Source organism: Engraulis encrasicolus, chromosome 19, assembly GCF_034702125.1.
Source record: "Engraulis encrasicolus isolate BLACKSEA-1 chromosome 19, IST_EnEncr_1.0, whole genome shotgun sequence".
Classification (NCBI taxonomy): domain Eukaryota; kingdom Metazoa; phylum Chordata; class Actinopteri; order Clupeiformes; family Engraulidae; genus Engraulis; species Engraulis encrasicolus.
The window spans coordinates 42624206-42644576 of NC_085875.1; the positions used below are offsets into that span (position 1 = coordinate 42624206).

The window sequence follows — 20371 nt, forward strand, 5'->3', positions numbered from 1 at the left end:
GAAAATCTCAGAGAGATGGCGACGCTGCTTTTAGGATGCCAACCTTGAGAGACGGGCTATATGTTTACATGTTTTGGGTCCATTCCTGAATGTTAATTGTCTTTTGTTTGTCCATTGTGTTGATATGTTTTTTATGTGAATTCTCAGACTCTCTGCGCTCAAAACAAAACTATCTCTAGAAGAGACAATAAAGGCTCATCCTATCCTATCCTAGATTTATTTTATTTTTATTTATTTTTTTTGGTCTTTTTCGACTTCATTTGACAGGATAGTGTGAGAGTTGGACAGGAAGCGAATTGGGAGAGAGACGGAGAGGGGTTGGCAAAGGACCCGGGCCTGAATCAAACCCGGGTCAGTTGCACGGCAGGCTAGTGCCCCACCGGTTGGCCATGGCAGGGCCCATTTTATCCTATCCTTACAAACCTGCTGTGCAGTCCTTCTGCCTGTGCACTTGAAACAGGACTGGGGATTTGACTAATCATCAGCTGATCTACTGGTCTAAGGATTGGCACGCTCATATGCTGACAGCTGACTCAGAAAATAGTGTCATAGGGGGCAATGTGGCTCAGTGCGGTAGTACACTAGTCAGTCCCAACAGGAATTTGTGGGCATTTTCTAAAAAAATTGCGTTCTGAAATGCCTGATGGTGCACGAGGATATCCAGAAAATCATGATAAAAGTAGCGGAGCTTTTTAGTGTTGTTGCGATTTTGTTGCGGCAGGAAGTGAAGTGGGAATTTTGTCGCGATTTTAACTTGAATTTCAAAATGGTGGCATAGGGGGCAATGTGGCTCAGTGGGCTAGTACACTAGTACCATTATGTTGAGGACCTAGGGACAACTCCAGCCCTGGGTCATTTCCTGATCTGGCTAACAAAGGCCAAGTGCTGTAACTATACCAACCATTGACACTGGAAAAAACATACCTTGAAAACCTTGGTATTGGGTTGGATATTGTAGTTACTGGAACATAGCAATAGCTCTAAAACGTGACACATTTGGGCCATGTCACAAGATAAAGAAGATGTAAAAAGATCATTTTCAGTCTATACTCAATGTTGACAAAATATGCACTTAGGCCTACTGCACTTTGCCTTTGTAGGGTCTTTCCCTACCTCTCTCTCTCCCACTGCTTTCCTGTCACAGTCTTTGACTGTCCCACCAAAAAAGCAAATATTGAAGAAAATGGTGCCATCGAATATATGTTGCTGTGCAAGCTCTTCTTTTTCTTCTGAAGCTGGGCTCTCCTTTTGAGTGTAGACACTGTACACTGCCTTCAGCCCTTCCACAAGTACGTAAGTCGAGGAAAATGTGTGGAATAATTCAAGACCAGTGTTATTGCCTTTACTGTCCCCTTTTTTCTGGTGTGCCTGCCCTGCCCTGTACAATTTGCTGTTTCATGTTCTGGTTTCAGCTGAGTGTGTCAGCGACCCCCCCAGCGTAATCCAGCTCAGTGTTGGAACGTCACATCTCATCCCCCCCATGGTTCTGCCTTTGGGATTTCCTGGATGGGGAGTTGTGTGTGTATGTACGTGTGTAAAAAGGGTGTGTGTGTGTGCATGTGTGTAAGAGCGAGTGAAAAAGGCATACTTGCCTGTGCGTATATGAGTGTGTGTGTGTGTGTGTGCACGTGTTTGTCAGAGCATGAGAACAGGAGTGTATTTATCGGTGGGTGCGTAAGCCTATGTGTGTTTGTGCGTGTAAGATTGTGTGTATAAGAGTGTGTAAGAGCATGAGAATAAGAGTGTATTTCTGTGTGTGTGTGTGTGTATTTCTGTGTGGTGGTGGTGGGGGCTGAGGCTGTGCAGATGTCCATGGCTGCAGCTATGGGAGGGAGGCAGCTATGCCCCCAGCCCGCTCGGCTCCCTTTGAGACTCTCGCTGCCACCGCTCAGCTCTGCTCCCTCAAGAGGGGACCAGGCCGGAAAAAGGGCTCATTTTCCCATTTAACGCTTGAGCGCATCCGCAAATCGTGACCCCTCATCACACTGCTGCCACCCCCCTACCCTTCTCTCCCACCCTCCTGTGCCAGCCAACTGAGGAAGACGAGCAGGAAGAGGAGGAGGAGATGAGATGAAGAGGAGACGAGAAAGGGGTGAAAGGAGGGAGAGCCACAGATGCCAGCGGTCATTAATATACATGATCATGAATAATTAATCACGCTAAGTGGGCGATATAAGACCAAGCGCTGTGAGCAGATTGAGGGATCTGCAGGACGGGTGTGGGGGGAGAGGTGATGAGTAGAGGTTTGAAGAGAGGAGACGAGAGGAGTGGAGTAGTGTGTGTATGTGTGCGTGTGCGTGTGCGTGTGCGTGTGCGTGGTGGAAAGACTGAGACTGTACATCACTGGTGAAATTGAGATGCAGCTACAGATTTGTAGTGATTGGGAACCTGCCCTCAGATGCTGCAATTGAATACTAATCATTTATTAGAGCCAATTCTAGTCAAAACTGCCCATTACTCTGGTAGACGAGCTGGTTACACTTTATTTCACGGCTCTTGTTAAATTCATTACATACAGTTTAACAAACAGCAAAGCTTTATGTAATTGTCGCCATAGCAATTAGATTATGTGGCTAAGTAAAGGAAGGATGAATCACCGCACACGCGTTGTTCAACAAATAAACTACCTGCAAAGAATGCCAGTGTGTGGTGATTCATCCTTCCTCTACTTGTATTACTTTTACTGCACATCACCAGCACCTGGACAGTGGTTGTGCACAGGGACTCTACTTTAGGGTTATGTGGCTATAAGGTTAGGTAAGTACATAACATTAATTGATGATGTATGAAGATACACTAAAAATACATGTGTAAAATAAAGCGGTACTGAAGTCTTCTGCAATATTTGTACCTGCTGTGCCTCATTAGGTTCCTCTCATAACTCTCATCATAACTCTTTCAGTAGTGTTTTTGCTGCAGCTTGCCTCATAAATATGACTTTCTCAGTTCGCTTATTTTTCAATTCATGTCACAAGAAGCAGCTAACAAGATCCCTGGGCCTGCTGTGGGTTTGTCTATAATATTCACACATTCACACACGGGTAACTGTTGAAACAGCCAACTGATTTGGTTTGCCATCATGAGGCAGGAGTTTCAAAGGAGGAAACGCTACGCTCTGACACACACAAAAAATGATGAAACGATGCTCAGCTTTAACAAACCCGCATAGGTAATTTATATTCACCTCACATGAGAAAAAATGTATTTTTCTCCAAGCCTGAAGACACAAGTGTCTGTGTCAGAGTTTGTGTATGTGTGTGGGTGCGCACGTGAGAGAATCAGTTTGTTTGAGTGTGTGTGTGTGTGTGTGTGTGTGTGTGTGTGTGTGTGTGTGTGTGTGTGAAAGAGAGAGAGCTAGCATCTGTGCGTGCGTGCGTGCGTGCGTGCGTGCGTGCGTGCGTGCGTGCGTGCGTGCGTGCGTGCGTGCGTGCGTGCGTGCGTGCGTGCGTGCGTGCGTGCGTGCGTGCGCCTGCAAGCTGCAACTCTTTGTAAACTGCATGTGTGGTAGGTCACGTCTCCCAAACAAGGAGGGGCTTCGTCTGAGAAAGCAAACAGAAAAACAACAAGCCAAGCCCCTGGGGGACTTAACGGGGAGACTCGTACGTGTACATCTGGTTAAGGAGAGCAAATGCAGTGGAGACAGGGGCAGAGCCCAGACTGGGGGCAGGCAGGAGGAGCCTCTTCCTCAAGTGTGGAAAAACATGATATCACATTTATCATCAGGACGCTAAACCAGGTGTGAGGGCCTGAGGCACTGTGCTGCTCACTGGGTGCTGCTGCAGAGGGTGTTGGGGAGGGAGGGGGAGGAAAGTGCTGGTATTTCACCTACATGTGATTCAGTCTTGGGAAGAATTTCTTGGTGACGTTTGTAACGCATTGAGAAAAATGAGGAAAGTTTGTTTTTTTAAAACAAAATTACAAAAAAAGTTAAAATGGTATATACAGTCCCAGGAAAAAGTTTGTACACCCTTTGAAATTTCTTACATTTTTGTCAAAATTGATCATAAAACATGGTCGGATCTTCCCAGAAATCTCAAGAGGGAACAATCAGAGTCTGCTTTAATTAATTCCACCCAAACATTTACATGTTATCATATTTTTATTGGTCATAAGGCCATAATATTCACAGGAGAGCAGGGCATAAGTAAGTACACCCTTGCATTAAGTAGGTTTTAACCCTCAGTTAGTTGCAATATCATCAACCACACTTGTCCTGTAGTTGCAGATCAGATTAACAAAACAATCTGTTTGTATCTTGTCTCCCTCTTCTTTAGAGAACTGCCTCTCGTCAGCAAGGTTTGTGGGATGTCTGGAGTGCATAGCTTTCTTGACTTCATGCCATTTAATCTCAATTGTTTTTTGTCAGGGCTTTGACTGGGCTATTTCAGAATGTGTATTTCATTATTATGAATCCATTCTAAAGTCGATTTGCTTCTAAAGTATGGGTTGTTGTCACATTTCAGGACCCATACTCTTGTGTGCTTCAACTGTGTGACAGACTTCCTCACGTTTTTTCTCTAAAATATCACAATAAACTTGAGTTCATTGTTCCACTGATAATAGCAAACTGTCAAGGGCCTGAGGCAGCAAGGTAGCCGCATATAATGATGCTCCCGCCACCATACTCAGAAGAGGAGATGTAACCAAGAATAGCTAAAAATGGGATTCATTCTGCCAATCTAAAATTAATGGAGTTTCTGTCCAAAAAAATATTGCTGCACCTTTGAGGTTTGCGAAAAAGCATTTATATGCTTCATAGAATTACTGCAAAATATTCTGTAGACCAACGTTGAAACCAAAGTTGAATTGTTCAGGGGAACACACAATGTCATGTTTGGAGGAGAACTGGAGAACCACACCTTCACCAAAACCTCATCTCCGCCTTTGAGTATGGTGGCGGGAGCATCATTATATGCGGCTACCTTGCTGCCTCAGGCCCTTTTGAGTTTGCTATCATCAGTGGAACAATGAACTCAGAAGTTTATCGAGATATTTTACAGAAAAAAAGTGAGGTAGTCTGTCACACAGTTGAAGCACACAAGAGGATGGGTGCTGAAATGGGACAACAACCCATACTTTAGAAGCAAATCGACTTTAGAATGGCTTCATAATAATGAAATACACATTCTGGAATAGCCCAGTCAAAGCCCTGACAAAAACAATTGAGATTATATGGCATGAAGTCAAGAAAGCTATGCACTCCAGACATCCCACAAACCTTGCTAACGAGAGGCAGTTTTCTAAAGAAGAGGGAGACAAGATACATCCAGATTGTTTTGTTAATCTGATCTGCAACTACAGGAAACATCTGGTTGAGGTTATTGCGACTAACTTAGGGTTAAAACCTATTGAATGCAAGGGTGTACTTACTTATGCCTTGCTGTCCTGTGAATGTTTACATCTTATGGCCAATGAAAATATGAAAACTTGTAAATGTTTGGGTTGAATTAATTAAAGCAGACTCTGGTTGTTCCTTCTTGCGATTTCCGGGAAGATCAGACCATGTTTTATGACCAATTTTGTCAGAAAGGTAAGAAATTTCAAAGGGTGTACAAACTTTTTCCTGGGACTGTAGGTGTATATGTTCCAACAGTAAGGTTACAGTCTTTTACTGCTATTGTAATATACGATTCCTGGGGTTCCACCTTCATGTGATTTAGTCCTGGGAAAGAATGTCATGATGACGTTTCAAGCGAGTCACTGAGTGTCGTGGAAGACAAATGAGAAATGCTTGAGTTAAAGAAACAAAACAAAAGGGGCACCAGTAAGGTTATTGGCTTTAAGCATAGTGGTTGCTGGGGTTTGACCTTCATCTGATTTAGTATTGGGAAAGAATTTCACAGTGACGTCTGCTTTCACCCCAAGTTACCGAATGCTACAAAAGACAAATGAGGAATGGTTGATTTTTAAAACTACTACGACTGCCAAAGGTATATTCCCAAAACGCCCTACACCTTGGGTTAGCACACAAATCTACTATCATTTTGAGCATTTGAGCCATCAAAAATGTAGGTTACTAAGGTTACCGTCTTTAATCATAGGAGCATGAATATGCCTTTGCAGCCTTTCTCTTTTTGCTCTTTGGTATTTGATCTGTTATATAGTATCCCCACGGGTAGTGTTGTACGATAGTCAGTAGGCCGATTACTGCACCGCTTGGATAAATTAATACCCAACCTAGCTCTAATGTCAGGTTGCTGACCCTAATACTGTGTGATTCTTAAAGCCTATTTAAAAGCTGCTCATTATAAACCACCTGAACTGCATGGGAAGATGGGAAGCATAGGGATAGAAGGAGTATTACAAAAAAGGAGACATGTTAAAATTACAAAATGATTCAAAGGGACTATCTGGCACATACTGTAGAAGTGGCCCATACCTTATTTTCCTTATATACGTTTGAGTAAGGTACACACACAGACTCACACACAGACAGAGAGACACTACTGCAACATATAATCAAACATTGTAGATAGAATGTGAATGTGTGCTTACTCATATGGGGCATAGGCCTAATACACAGTACAAGTGGCCCATTGCTTATTTCACCTCATATTGTGTATATAGCCATCGAATCACTTTGTTTACATGTGTACATCTTCCTCATATAGGGCTATAGCGTCGTGCATAATGAAACTAGTAAGGTATTTACCACTAAGTATAACTTTATTTTAAGATATGGAAGAGCTCACTGATGCATTTACTGTGTACTTGCTCAGTATGACTCATGCTGGCGTATTATTTCTGGTGACTTTACGCAATCAGTTTGTGCATCACGTCCATTATCATGACTGCTTCTCTGTGCAAACGATCGTCATCATGATATAAACGGATCTTAAACTTAATTAAATATGAATGTTCTGTGGCTATTTCCATCTAAACTGCGTTGGCTTTTTGTGAAATTTGCTTTATGCTCTTCCTGTCTGTGCATGTGAAGCTAATATCCTCTCGTCTGATTTTCTGGAACTGGGTAAATAGACTTTGAACTAAAACCACAAAAATCTAAATAAAACCTATTCATTTACATGGCTTGTGGATTTCATAGGGAGTATTATACACATTCCAGTTCTCACAAAGTTTTATAATTGTTGAAATATTCACCTGAGAAAGAAAGCCCCTTTTGACAGACAAATGACAGAGAGTCTTATGAACTCAAGCCTTGTCTTGACGCTGGATATGAGGCTAAAAAGTAAGGACATTTGACTCAATAAGACGCCACTGCATTCTAGTGTTGCCGTAGCATGTCAAGAGGAGAAACCAGTTTGTCTTAATTTTAGTTCATTGGCTACGACGCTCACCCTTGAGTCCTTTAACCTGATTCAGTCAACACAAACACACAACAGGGACCTCATTTGTTGAAGACAGAACTCAGAGTGCTGTTCAAGCTGAAGTGTCAGCCAGCCAGTGTGACAAATGAACACAAGAGTAAAACTGAAACCAGAGGTTTACGTGAGCAGGTCACGGCCTAGGTCCCTCATTCTTGGCTGTGACCTTAGGTGCTTCTCAACTCAAGTCCTGACGCGGACAGTCCAGGCGTGAAGTGGTCATGGGAACGCAATCGGGACAGTCGGGATTAATGCACGTGGCTTGGTGTCACATACACCACTACCTGATGATGATAAACTGGGGCTTTGGGGACACAACTCAGACACTAGATTTGTATCTAATACTACGGCCTCAATGCCTTTTTTTCTGCCCAGAAGGAAAAGAGATGCACAAGGGACGTTGCTAAGAATTTCCCATCAGAGCAAACGGGGGTTCAAACGATGGCCTGAAGTGCATTTATGAATGGCTTCGACCCTGTGGCCAGCCAGTGCCTGATTGGGAGGGTGGATGTATTCACATGCGTCCTCCTAAGGCCCCTGGGAGCAGACCGATAAAGGAAGTCCTTGGCTTGCTTTCTTCCAGAGGCAGACAAATTTGACACAGCAAATGGAAAGAGGGTCATTCCACGCCAAATCAACAAGAGCCCGCACACTTAGGTCTCAAAAAAATCTGAAAATATTACTGAGTGTACCCATGGTACTTAAGACAAACACTGTTACTTTATTTGAATGTAAGATGTATACTCTCCATGTTACAGCCAATTTCACTGGGGGAGGGGGGCGCCCATTTTGTTCACACTCTTTTTTTTGTCAAAGTTCACAAGCCCGTAGCTCAAGAACTAAACCTAGTAGGAAGCTCAAATTTGGCATGCTGGTACATAGATAGGAATAGTTTGTTGCAAAACTGTCAGTTTTGGTCTGTATGATCCTGCATCGTCATGGCATTCCCTCAAAGATGATACAAATTGTACTGGAGTTTTTGGCTGTGCTCTGTTAAGGCCTTCAGAAGACATATTTGTGCCCAACATAGCCCCATGATTTTTTCCCTTTGTAGATACAAGTAGAAACACTCCCATAAAAATCTATAAATAGAAAGGAAACCCCATCAGTGTTTGACCAGAAGACCTCACAAGTCTGACAAATCATTTTGGGTGTCATTTTCAGAGCACCAGAACACCTTGTGGGATTGTCCACAGATTTTTATTTTATATTTTTCTTCATTCTCCATGAAGTCTTCTTTTTAAAAATGCCAATGAGACTTGTCTTATGTGATGTTTTCTTTTGTAATTTCCACCCTATACATGGGCAAAATGCAAAAAGAGAGCAACATGATTTCGATAACATTTAATGTAAAGGCTAAATAATCAAATGCAAATTTTGCCCAGACATGATCACCCGAGAGTCCCTGTGCAGGGGTGCAGGTATCCCTTTCAATTTAAATGATTTCAGGAGCGTTCAATGTGGGAGCAGGTTCGCACACCAAAAGAGACAGTAGGTCAGGCACAAGGAGTCATGTTGTTACTTTTTTTGACCAGCAGATGGCAGCGGAAGAAACGCATAGAAAACATATTGCCCTCAATGTGCATGTTGCCCATGTTCAGGTTGGAAATTACAAAAGAAAACATCACATAAGACAAGTCTCATTTGCATTTTTAAAAAGAAGAATTCATGGAGAATGAAGAAAAAAAATAAAATAAAAATCTGTGGACAATCCCACAAGGGGTTCTGGAGCTCTGAAAATGACACCCAAAATGATTTGTCAGACTTGTGAGGTCTTCTGGTCAAACACTAATGGGGTTTCCTTTCTATTTATAGATTTTTATGAGAGTGTTCCTACTTGTCTCTACAAGGGGAAAAAATCAAGAGGCTATGTTGGGCACAAATATGTCTTCTGAAGGCCTAAACAGAGCACAGCCAAAAACTCCAGTACAATTTGTATCATCTTTGAGGGAATGCCATGACGATGCAGGATCATACAGACCAAAACTGACAGTTTTGCAACAAACTATTCCTATCTATGTACCAGCATGCCAAATTTGAACTTCCTACATGGTTTAGTTATTGAGCTACGGGCTTGTGAACTTTGACAAAAAAAAGAGTGTGAACNAAATGCCCCCCACCCTCCCCCTGTAAAATTGGCTGTAACATGGAGAGTATACATCTTACATTCAAATAAATTTACAGTGTTTCTCTAAAGTACCATGGGTACACTTGGTAATATTTTCAGAATTTTTTGAGACCTAAGTGCGCAGGCTCTTGTTGATTTGGCGTGGAATGACCCAAGAGGAAGGCTACTGGGTTGTAGGGCTGTGACGATACGATACACTCAACTCACGATTCGGTTTGTATCACAATTTTTGACCTACGGTTTGATACACCCCACAATTTTTTACTTGCATATTTTTGGTGATAGTTTGTAGGTAGAATATGATACAAGAGGCTACTAATATTGTTAAAATAGTTGAAAAATAATAATGATATTGATTTGAAGCACTATCACATATCATGTCATGTGGTTCTTCTCTGGACATAAGGGCAACAGAACTTTGAAAGGGCGTACCACAATATTGCCTTATTGTATCACGATACAGTACTGTGACTCTGCGTATCGCAGTTCGATACAATATCATTGCAGCCCTACTGGGTTGTGATAGAGAGGAAGGGAGGGCGAAGAGGTAATGAGAAGCTCCAAAGGGTAAATGTGTTTTACCGCCATATGTTTTAAAAATGATGATTCAATTACAAAATAATCAAATATTAATATGAATGTTAAGCTTGACACTAAGCTGTATGCTAGTACAGATTATAAGATTTGGTTAAAAAAACAAAACAAAAAACCCCACAAATCTCAAAGCAACAGAACAGTGAATATACAGTAAGTGCGTCACAAAGCGAGCAGCATCATGTAAAGCTTTTGTGATCAGACAGGCTGCTTCAGAGTCTGAGCGTCAGTTTAATGCATAGGCATCGTCAGCTAAGCTCATTTCAGGCACTGCAGTGCATGGAGGCTCCTTGAGATGGGGGAGATAGGGATATAAACCCTCCACCCATCATTGAACAAACACCATGGACACAGCCAACACTGCAGCAGAAGCACACTGCCCTCTACAGGCTCTTAAAGGCAACTGCATTCAACTCTAGGGTGCAGTAGTACATGATAAAAGCGTTGGCTCGGCGCAGCTGTTCAGAGGCAGATTATGGAGGTTACTTTTGCAATTTGATCAAATTGACTACAAATTGAGATGGATGTGCAGGGTGTTGTGATTGTGCTTTGACAGATTGACACGAGACACAATTACGACATAATGGAGCGCCGTGAGATGACTGGCAATCTAAAAGGCTGCATGGAAGGACTCAGGATAAAAATAAATAAATAAATAATTAACTAAACAGCACTGCATGGATGACTAATGGTCTCCACCTGGCCACAGCTGGTACCTAATGAACTCGGGATCTGTGTGAACATTCCTCTGGGGCTTCATGCCACCTTCATGAAGGATCTGCTTCACTACAGTGCCCCTCGGCGCCCCGCAGGAGGGTAGGTGTGTGTAAGTGTGAGTGTGTGTGTGTGTGTAAGGCGCGGTTTTGTGTGTGTGTGTGTGTGTGTGTGTGTGTGTGTGTGTGTGTGTGTGTGTGTGGTGGGGTATGAACTGCATGGCACATTTCCTTTGCCCAAGTGGGGTTGGTGTAAGGACACAAGGGATTTGCCAGTCCCTACAACAACACACTTATCTTCAGAAGAAAGCAGCGAGACTGGCGTGGATCGAGGTGGGCAGCAGCAGGCAGGAGACAAATAAAAACGCTCCGTAATTTCCCCCCCACCCTATTGCAGACTAGACTATAAGAAAATGAAACGGAAAAAAATAAATAAAAAATCAGACAGCACTGGCCTCGGAGGACTGTTGGTCCACTGGGAAAAAAGCCCTGTATGCCAGATTACAAGTCCAGGCCTGTTGTCCACACAAGCTTCAGCTTGGTTTTTTGTGTATGTTGAGGTTTTTTTGCTTTATCGAATTGTCTGCATCACTGCATGTTTTATATGCACATGTTTTGTTAGTTTATTATATATATATTATTATATTATATGCTATGTTTTGCAATACTTACATATGTATGTGCAATTAGTGTTGGGCAGTACTCACTCACAAGGATGTCATACCTTGTTGGCTATGTTTATTTTTTGGGGTAAATGTAGATGTTCTAGTTGACCATATTGTGGTACATTCTGCATTTTATACAGAAATAAAGTGCGTTGGTCGCCTGTTTTATAGTGCATCTTATTGGTTGGGTAAAAACGTCACTGTACTCAGTGACAGTAAAGACTTTCCCTACTATTCTCTTACTCCCCCCGACTGACAACCCTGTGCTGTTGATGTGCACTGTGCTATATAAATACATGGACTGCAACTGACTTGTCTTCGGGGGAAGCTGTCAAGACCCTTTTCATTGGGGCTGGGTTGCAGCCTACTGACATCCAGACAGGTTGTGTTCTTTGCTAGTCGTTGCATCGACTTGACAAGAGGACCAGTAGCTTTTGGTTGTGGGAAACAGAAACTGCAAGAAAAGCTAGATCTAAAGAAACGGTTGATGGACTGCAGTGTCCAGTGTGTTTTGTTATTGGTAGGAATGCTATTCTTTACACGTGAAGAGCTTAGTTGCAAATAGTTTATATCCGTATTGGAACATTTTGGGAAATTGACATTTTTTATTGGTCATTCCCCATTGCATTGCATTGCAAAATGCATTTTATAGAAGTTTAAAAAGTAGGTTCTCAAAATATTTGAATGGCGGATACGGAAATGGAGAATACGTCGCTTTGCAACAAAGCTTTTCATATACTGTATTGTACACCTTTTTGTGCTTCTGTCTATTTGACAGAAGAGTAGAGAACAGACAGGAAATGGTTGGGAAAGCGAGATCGGGGAAGGGATTGGGAATGAGACAGGCAAGGGACCATTTGTAACGGGCGCAGGGAAAGGGTGGGGAATGGGCAGAATCCCATTACACTGTATGTATTGTCCCGGGCCCAATCATAGCTGTCAACTACCCTGCACCTCCCCATTCCTAATCCTTTACTTAAAGGGACACTGTGCAGGAAATGGTCAAAAAAGGTACTGCAACTATGCTGCTCATTGAAACTGTGTCGCCTATTGCCAAATTTGACCTTTTCATGATAGTTTACCAAGTAATAAACTAATATTTTCTAGTATGGCCCAAGTACAGTCATTTTTGCAGCTAAAAATGGCTATTTCTGGAAATTCAAAATGGCAGACCATGGAGAAGATCCCCCTTTTCATGTATGAAAAGTGCAATTTTTTCAGTCATAATGAATACTTAGAATTTGATGGTGGTGGTAAGTGTTCATGAAAAAGGTAACATTAGTGAATGGGCAGCATGAATTCTGGAAATAAACAACTAAAAATCTCACACAGTGTCCCTTTAAAGGGGTATGCCACTATTTTGGGGCTTAATACAGTTAAAATCGTTGGCCAGGGTTTATAAAGGTGGTAAAGTGTCTTATTTTTCATGTAAGCAGTTGTCTTGCTTTAAGACAAGTTAAAAGAGGGAGCATGTCGCTAAGCTAGTGAAAGTCAATGGATCCGTGTAGCATGCTTTATAAACCCCAGCCAACGATTTTAACTGTATTAAGCCCCAAAATAGTGGCATACCCCTTTAAGGCAGCCCGAGCATGGTACTGTCCACCCCACAGCACTGCTCCCTTCAGGAGCCAGTTAGGCAGCACCCCTTTTCAAAGAAGAGGCATAAATGCAACTTTGTTGGGCGCAATGTACTGTGTGGAGTTTTGTGTGTGTGTGTGTGTGGGGGGGGGGCACCCTTGCCTCTAGTGGTCTGTGACTGCAGTCGATTAGGCAGAAAACGGATATCAGACAGCTCACCTCACCTCACAGCACACAGTACAGGATTAACACTCAAAATAATCTGTACTGTTTATGATGAAGGCAGATGAACTAATCAGTATTGCGGGCTGCTTCTCTCCCTCCCCAATTTTGAATGTAATTTATGTTGTCGATGTAGCCTTAAAGTTGCTGCAGTTGGCATGTGCCAATCCTGCAGTCAAGGTGTGATGCAGAGCAAACTGCAGAGTACTGCACTGCACAGTTAGTGCACACCTTCTCCCTTCCCTCCCCACCGTTCTCCTCGAAGACAGGGCTGGGTGCTTAGTAAGCACTCCTGAAGTATCAGCTCTCTGGCAGGAAGGAGAGCAGAGCCGAGCAGCATCCCCAAGTCTGTTCCCAGAACACCCCTCCAACCCTTGGCTGCTCTGGCAGCTAGCCACCCTTTGTTGTTATATTCTGTGCGGAGACCATGGCAGATGGCTTGATGATAACAGCCTTCTCAGTTACTGACTTTGGAGCGGCTGGGATGATTTACTCAGATCATGTGGAATATGTGATTTATGTATTTATTATTTTTTAAAGATATTTTTTGGGTCTTTTTGACCTCATTCATGACAGCACAGTGAAGATGGTGACGAGTGGGGAGAGAGATGGGGAGGGGCCTGCGAAGGACCCCGGCCAGGAATCGAACCCGGGTCGGCCGCACAGCGGACGAGTGCCCTATCGTTAGGCCACGGCAGGGCCGTGTTTAAAAAAAATAAAAAAATGTTTTAATGTCAATTTTTTTTTCATTTTGTCTTTATTATGGCAGGTCAGAGGTAGACAGGAAAGGATCGGAAAGAGACATGGGGCAGGGTTGGGAAATGACCTCAGGCTGGAATCTAACCCAGGTCTCCGGCTCACCAATATGGGGCCTCAGCCATTTGAGCCATGTCAAAGGCTTAGAACACGTCTTTTATTGTATAAGTTACGTGTGATATTACAATAGGCTAAGCCTAGACTGCTGCTGTTCACATCAACTGTGAAAATGTGACCGAATAGGTCTCAGAAGTGAGAATGTGACTGTCAGGATGGGTTTTTAGAAGTGAAAATGTGATATGGAATTTGCCAGCTAGATGTGAAATCTCCACATACTTTGGGACTTGGGGGCTCATGTGGCAATTTCTTAATGTAGCATTTTCTGCCATTTCGTAGCCACTCAACCACCACGCACGTTTGAATATTTCTCAACTGTTTCTCACTAAGATCGAATTTGTCTAACCCCCTTACATCTTCCTGAAAATCAAGCTGTCAAATGTATGTACTGTATGCATCATGTGATCTCACAATGTTTGAGACTTTGTGATCTGGGTCGACACCAATTTTGAAAGTGTGGTTTCTGGCCAACATATAGTTGGAGGTCTAAACAATCTGTATTCGCCCAATTTTTTTTTTAAGGACAAGTGCACCATTCTGAACATGCAGCCCGTTATTTGAATTGTCTGCAATAAAGTAGTATGGCACTCACCAATTTTTTAATGTTTGCTACAGTCTCCGATACTGTGCTAATTTGGATTTTGTCTCAATTGGCTTTAGAACGGCCGCTTATGCGCATGTCTAGATCTGTTCTTAAAACCAGCATAGTGTTTAGCGGTGTTCACTGGCATTCCATAACAAGTTTTGTAGCGAAACATGGGCTTCCGTCTTGTTTCTTATTTCATATTTTGTAAATACATTTTTTTCTTTCATTCACAAAATGCCAAATAAAAAATGACAGAAGCCATATTTCGCTTTCAAACTTGTTAGGGAATGCCAACCAACACCCCTAACCACTCAGTGAGATCCATTCTCCAGAAAACAAATGTTCAAGCTGGCTTTAAGAACAGATTTGGACATGCCCATAGACGCCCATTATAACGCCAGTTGAGCCAAATTCCACATTAGCCAAATAATGGAGACAGCATCAAACATCAAAAAATTGGAGGACCACTCTACTTTATTGCAGACAATTCATAAAAGGGGCTAAAATGTTCAGAATAGTGCACTTGTCCTTTTAGAGAGGGTGGGCTTGCTACGGTGTTGACTTGAAAACTTAATTTTGATTGTAGAATAGTAGAAGTAGATAGTAGAAGAGCTAGTAGAATATCAACAACTCACTCCATCTCCATACATTCCCATACATGCAACATTGAGTTAAATTACTGAGGTACTTTTTTTTGCCATTCTACTATTTTATTGGATAACTGTAGACATGTGCATCTATGGAAAGGCAAACAACAGAGGCCTTTCACTTGTGAATTTCATCTTGCATCTTTTTTTTCTTTTTATGCATACAGAAGCTGCAACATAACATTTTTGTCTTGAAGCTTGTGGTGTGTCTACGAGCGTGCCAAAGTTGTGATTGACGTTACAGGTTTTCCAGGGATAGCTTAAAAAGGAGCAGAGCAGAAGCTTGCAATTAGAGGCACAGCTGAGCAAGATATGAAGAGAAGTCAACACATACAAATTTAAATTTACAGACAAACCTGACTGCTGTATGCAGATATATAATACAGAGTGGTGCACTGCAAGAAGTCAGACTTTACAGATTGTAATGGTTTTTAGGGACTGTGTGAGATGTACCAGCTCTGCTCTTTTGCCACAATGCATGTGAAACAGTGTTGTAAAAGCTATGATGGGGAGATTTGGGACTTCAGACTCAGATGAAACACGACATGGTAGGCTATTCAAGAACATGTAGTGCCCATACTACAGCAGTTCACAAAAAAAAGAAAAATCACACAACCGCTATCTGTACAAGCAAACTTGAGTTTCCCGACACAAAGTCTCAAACACACAACCCTCAGCCAGCATCTTACTAGCGGTGGCACACATTCCGAGAAGAAGTAAGACGCAAGACCAGCACGACCACTAAGCACCCCATTCTTCCGGTTTCGGACCCCTTCCAACCCCATGACAATCACACTTCATGATCAGTGTAGAAAAAATGTAAAGGCGCCCCTCTAGAGAAAAATACAGTCCTAAAGCATGTTTAACAAACAGAGCATGTTTATTTTCAACTAAAAACAAAAATGTACCCAACATCCATTTGTCCTTTATATGACTTTTTTGTAGACTTAATTACTGAAATCACTGCAATATGATGAAGGAAATCACAGACATTGAACTTGGGGTAACATCATTTTTTCTTTTTTTTTGTAAGGTTCCTCTTCAAAGCCACCACAACTTGAAACTGTTCTCACTGATTTGTTGCGTTTGTATGCGTGTATGTATGTGTGCATGTATGTATGTATGCATGTGGATATATATAATTATATACTGCTTAAGAGACAAGAAGCAAGGACACCACAAAGGCATTCATCAAACTTTGCAGCACATAAGTTTCTTCTTTTCAAAACAGAGGAGACGAACAGGCCAGCCACCACTGTTTTCAAGTATTCAGCCATCAAATTGGGAACAGCCAGGATTCGTACTCTCTTCCATAGGAAGGTCAAAGCTCTCGCTCCGCCCAATTTTAACAATTATGCTCAAACAATTTGGCAAGCAATTTTTTTTTCAATAAAAATAACCTTGCTCCAAAGTAGTGGGAATTGCATTTTAAAACCAAATAAAATATAAAACAGAATAAACAAATAAAAACATTACCTACCATTTAATCCTCTATCGTGAGCCATCTAGGAAGTTCTCCATCATTGTGAATAAAATCATTTGTTAGGGTGTCAAGACAGCGTGAGTTATTTTTGTGTGTGTGGCAATCCTGTGTGGGACCACTTAAAAAGTACAGAGTACAGAGATGACAACTTTACAAAATGATCTTTACCTACTGAGTGATGATTATGTCCCCTCAGTGTCTGTTTTCTCTAGCACTGGCTCTGTCTCAGCATCCTCCACCGGCCCACTTTGTGCACTGTCCATGTCCATCACAAGGGGACTGAGTTTAAGCTGGACGTCCCCTTGTCCTGTTGTTGGGGGCTCGTCCGGGATTGGGGAGGGGGTAGGTGACGTGGTAGGGGTGGGTGTAGAGTTGCAGGTTGTTGGTGGTTGGACTGCAGGCTCTGGGGCGAAGTCTTCAGCAGGTCCCATGTCTGTGTCTTCTCCATTCACACTTGGAACAGACTCAGGGACCTGGGGTTCTGGAGAAGGAATCTGGGGTTCTGGAGAATGGACCTGGGGTTCTGGAGAAGGAACCTGGGGTTCTGGAGAAGGAACCTGGGGTTCTGGAGAAGGAACCTGGGGTTCTGGGGTGGCCTCAGTATGGCTGCTTACTGGCGGTGATTCAGGTAATGGCTCTGGCTCTGGCTCTGGCTGGGGTTCTGGCTCTTGCTGGGGTACTGGCTCTGGTTCTTGTTGGGGTTCTGGTTCTTGCTCTGGTTGAGGCTCGGGACTACGCTCTGGTTTAAGGTCCCACTTGGGTTCCAGTTCTGGTTCCAGGTTAGCCTCTGGTGTGGGCTCATGTTTAACCTCTGGTTCGCGGTCAACATCGAGCTCTGTGTTAGAGCTCTGAGCTTCTTTCAGCTCTGGCTTAGGGTCAACTTCCATCTCCGGTTTGGAGCCGACCTCCATCTCTGGTTTGGGGTCAACTTCCATCTCTGGCTTGGGGTCAACTTCCATCTCTGGCTTGGGGTCAGGTTTGAGATCTGGTTTGGGGAGGTTGAATTTCAGACCTGGTTTAGGGTCAAATTTGAGCTCTGGCTTGGGGTCAAGTCTTGGCTCGGGTTTGGGGTCAAGCTTGAGCTCTGGTCTAAGCTCAGGTTTAAACTCAATTTTGAGCTCTGGTTGTGGCTGCAATTGAGACAGTGGAGCAGGAAGCAGAGGCGGCCTGATGTCACCAAGAAGAGAGGAACGAGGGACGGGCAGGAGAGGAGGCCTGGGGTCGGGGAGAAGCGGGCGAAGCATGGGCTGTGGGAGAGGTAGGAGGGGCTGGTTGGGGACTTGTGGCTGGGGCAGAGGAGTGAGAGGAGTCCAGCCACCAACACGTTGCTGCTCTCTCTTGTTCCTCTCCTCCTCCCTCTTGTCTCTCTGCTCGGCCTCGCGCTGCTCTCTCTCCCTGTCCCTGTCTCTGTTGCGTTCCCACTCTCGGCCGCGGTCTTCTCGGCCGCGGTCTTCACGGTCACGGTTGCGGTCTCCGCGCCCACCGCGGTCTCTCTCCCGCTCTCGTTCTCGCTGCTCCCGTTCCCTCTCGCGCTGCTCCCGTTCCCTCTCTCGCTGCTGCTGCTCCCGTTCCCGTTCGTTCTCCCTGCCACCCGGCCGGTTGCCGCCGTTCATCTCCCGGCGCATGTCAAAGTCTCGCTCGTCACGGTCCCTCTGCCTTTCCCACGGCCGACGCCTGTCGTCCAAGTCTTTATGGACCTCTGCGTTGAAGCCAGCTATTCCTCCCCTGTTCCAAACTGGAACCCCTCCTGGACCGGCTGCAGGTCCTGACCCGCCAGCAGCTCCTGCTCCTGCACCTCCACCAGCACCAACAGGTCCGGAGGCTCCAGTGCCGCCTCCTTGGCCCAGACCTACTGGCCCGGCTCCACCACGCGCCATCTCAAAGCGGTTGGGGAAGTTGCCGGCCTGACGTTCCTCTGGGTTGAAGCCCTTGCTGGCGGCTCCTTGACCTGTTGTAGCGCCACGCATGTCGCGCTCGTCAAAGTCCCCTCTGGGCGGCCCCCAACGGCTTTCTCCGCCCCGGAAGCCCGCTGGATTCAGGGGGCCGTCCTTGCGGCCGCCGTCCCCGAGCAGCGAGGGCCTTCCCGTCAGGGGCCTCTCCAGGAGCGGGGGCCTGGTGTTTGTGTTTGTGGTGTTGCTGGGCGCCTCCCTCATCTCATGAGGCGGTGTCCTCAGCAGGCCCGTGCTCTGCTTCTTCTCTGGCGGAGGGAAGCGGTAGTCCTGATCCCCATCCTGCGGTGCCGACACTGAGCTCTGCTGCTCAGCCCTGTTCGGGGGCTCGTCCTCGGGCTTGTCCTTGTTGCCAAGCGCCGCGTTGCCCACCGCCCTGTTGAAAGCCTCCATCTGCTGCTGTAAGGGGGCGCGGAGGCGAGCCTGGCCCAGAGCCTGGGCTTGGGCCTGCAGGGTGGCGTCCAGGAGGCTGGCCTGGTGGGAGAGGCCCTGCTGCATCAGCTGGAGAGGGAAGCGGGCGTTGGCAGCGGCTGCGGCGGCGGCAGCGCCCTGCAGGAGGTTGGGCCTCAGCTGCTCCAGGCCGGGGAGCTGCAGGCCGGGCATCCTCTGGCCCGACATCTGGGGGCCCAGGGGGTTGTTGGTCGGGTGCATGCCCAACAGGCCAATGCCGCCGCGCACCACGTTCTGCATGCCCGCCAGGGCACAGAGCTTGTCTGAGACAACACAAGAATTGGGGGTGAAAATATTAACAACAGGCAAAAAAAATACACACATATTTCTGAATTTCATTGTCACATATTCCTGCAAATGCAACTCTTTCAGCGCTATCCATTCTAAAATAATAACCACATAAGATAAGACTCTCACCTTGCAGGGTCATCTCTGCAGCGGAGGCGTCCATTGCCTCTGCAGGCTGCTGCGGCTTATCCATGCCTCCTTGGTGCTGATGCTGAGGATGCTGTGGCTGCTGATGCTGCTGCTGATGTTGATGGTGTTGTTGTTGCTGATGTTGTTGTTGTTGCTGCTGTTGTTGCTGTTGTTGTTGTTGTTGCTGCTGCTGCTGCTGCTGCTGGAGTCCCATCGGGTTGTAGACTCCAGCCCCAGCCATGGCCTGGGGTAAGAAACCAGCCTGGTGGAGCATGCCTCCATACGGGGACTCCTTATTACCCCCCTCTTGGTTCCTAGCCATGGAGGGTTGCACAAGTGCTAAAGGAAGAGACAGAAGGAACAGGATTAGTACACTGCATTGATAAGAACTGATAATACAGTGTAACATCAAAGATCAATGGCTTCTTTCCATTACAAGTACACTGCTTTGCTGAGCAGGGATAAGGTACAACAGTTAGGCAAGTAAGGTAGACATCACAATTCTGAGTAAAAGTGTTCGATGAGAAGAACAGAGATGTCATTGTAAAAACAAACTTACATGTTGCGGCTGACTGAAGGCCGGTCCCCACGGTATTCTGAGCAACTCCTGGTGGCATGAATCCTGCAACGACGACACAATTAAGAGAATGTGGCACAGCAGGACAAACAAACACCACAAGTCAAACAAAAACAGACAAAGCGATGGCTGTTTTGTCTTTATCATTAACCCATTGCGTCCTG

At 44.8% G+C, this 20371-nt stretch overlaps 1 protein-coding gene across 3 annotated transcripts in view; it reads right to left on the minus strand.

Annotated features, from left to right (window-relative positions):
• The window catches only part of tiam2a (TIAM Rac1 associated GEF 2a), a 187982-nt gene that overhangs the window by 113990 nt on the left and 53621 nt on the right, over positions 1-20371 (minus strand). The window contains exons 18-21 of one of the 3 annotated variants that reach the window (XM_063184481.1): positions 20190-20252; positions 19631-19969; positions 16983-19476; positions 15016-15590 (exon numbers count right to left, since the gene is read on the minus strand). In XM_063184481.1, the coding sequence (XP_063040551.1) occupies positions 16997-19476; positions 19631-19969; positions 20190-20252 (2882 nt within the window). In that variant the 3' untranslated portion in view covers positions 15016-15590; positions 16983-16996. Of the gene's footprint in view, positions 1-15015; positions 15591-16811; positions 19477-19630; positions 19970-20189; positions 20253-20371 lie in introns of those variants that run through there. The other 2 variants (XR_010032009.1, XM_063184482.1) reach the window with 2 other exon arrangements.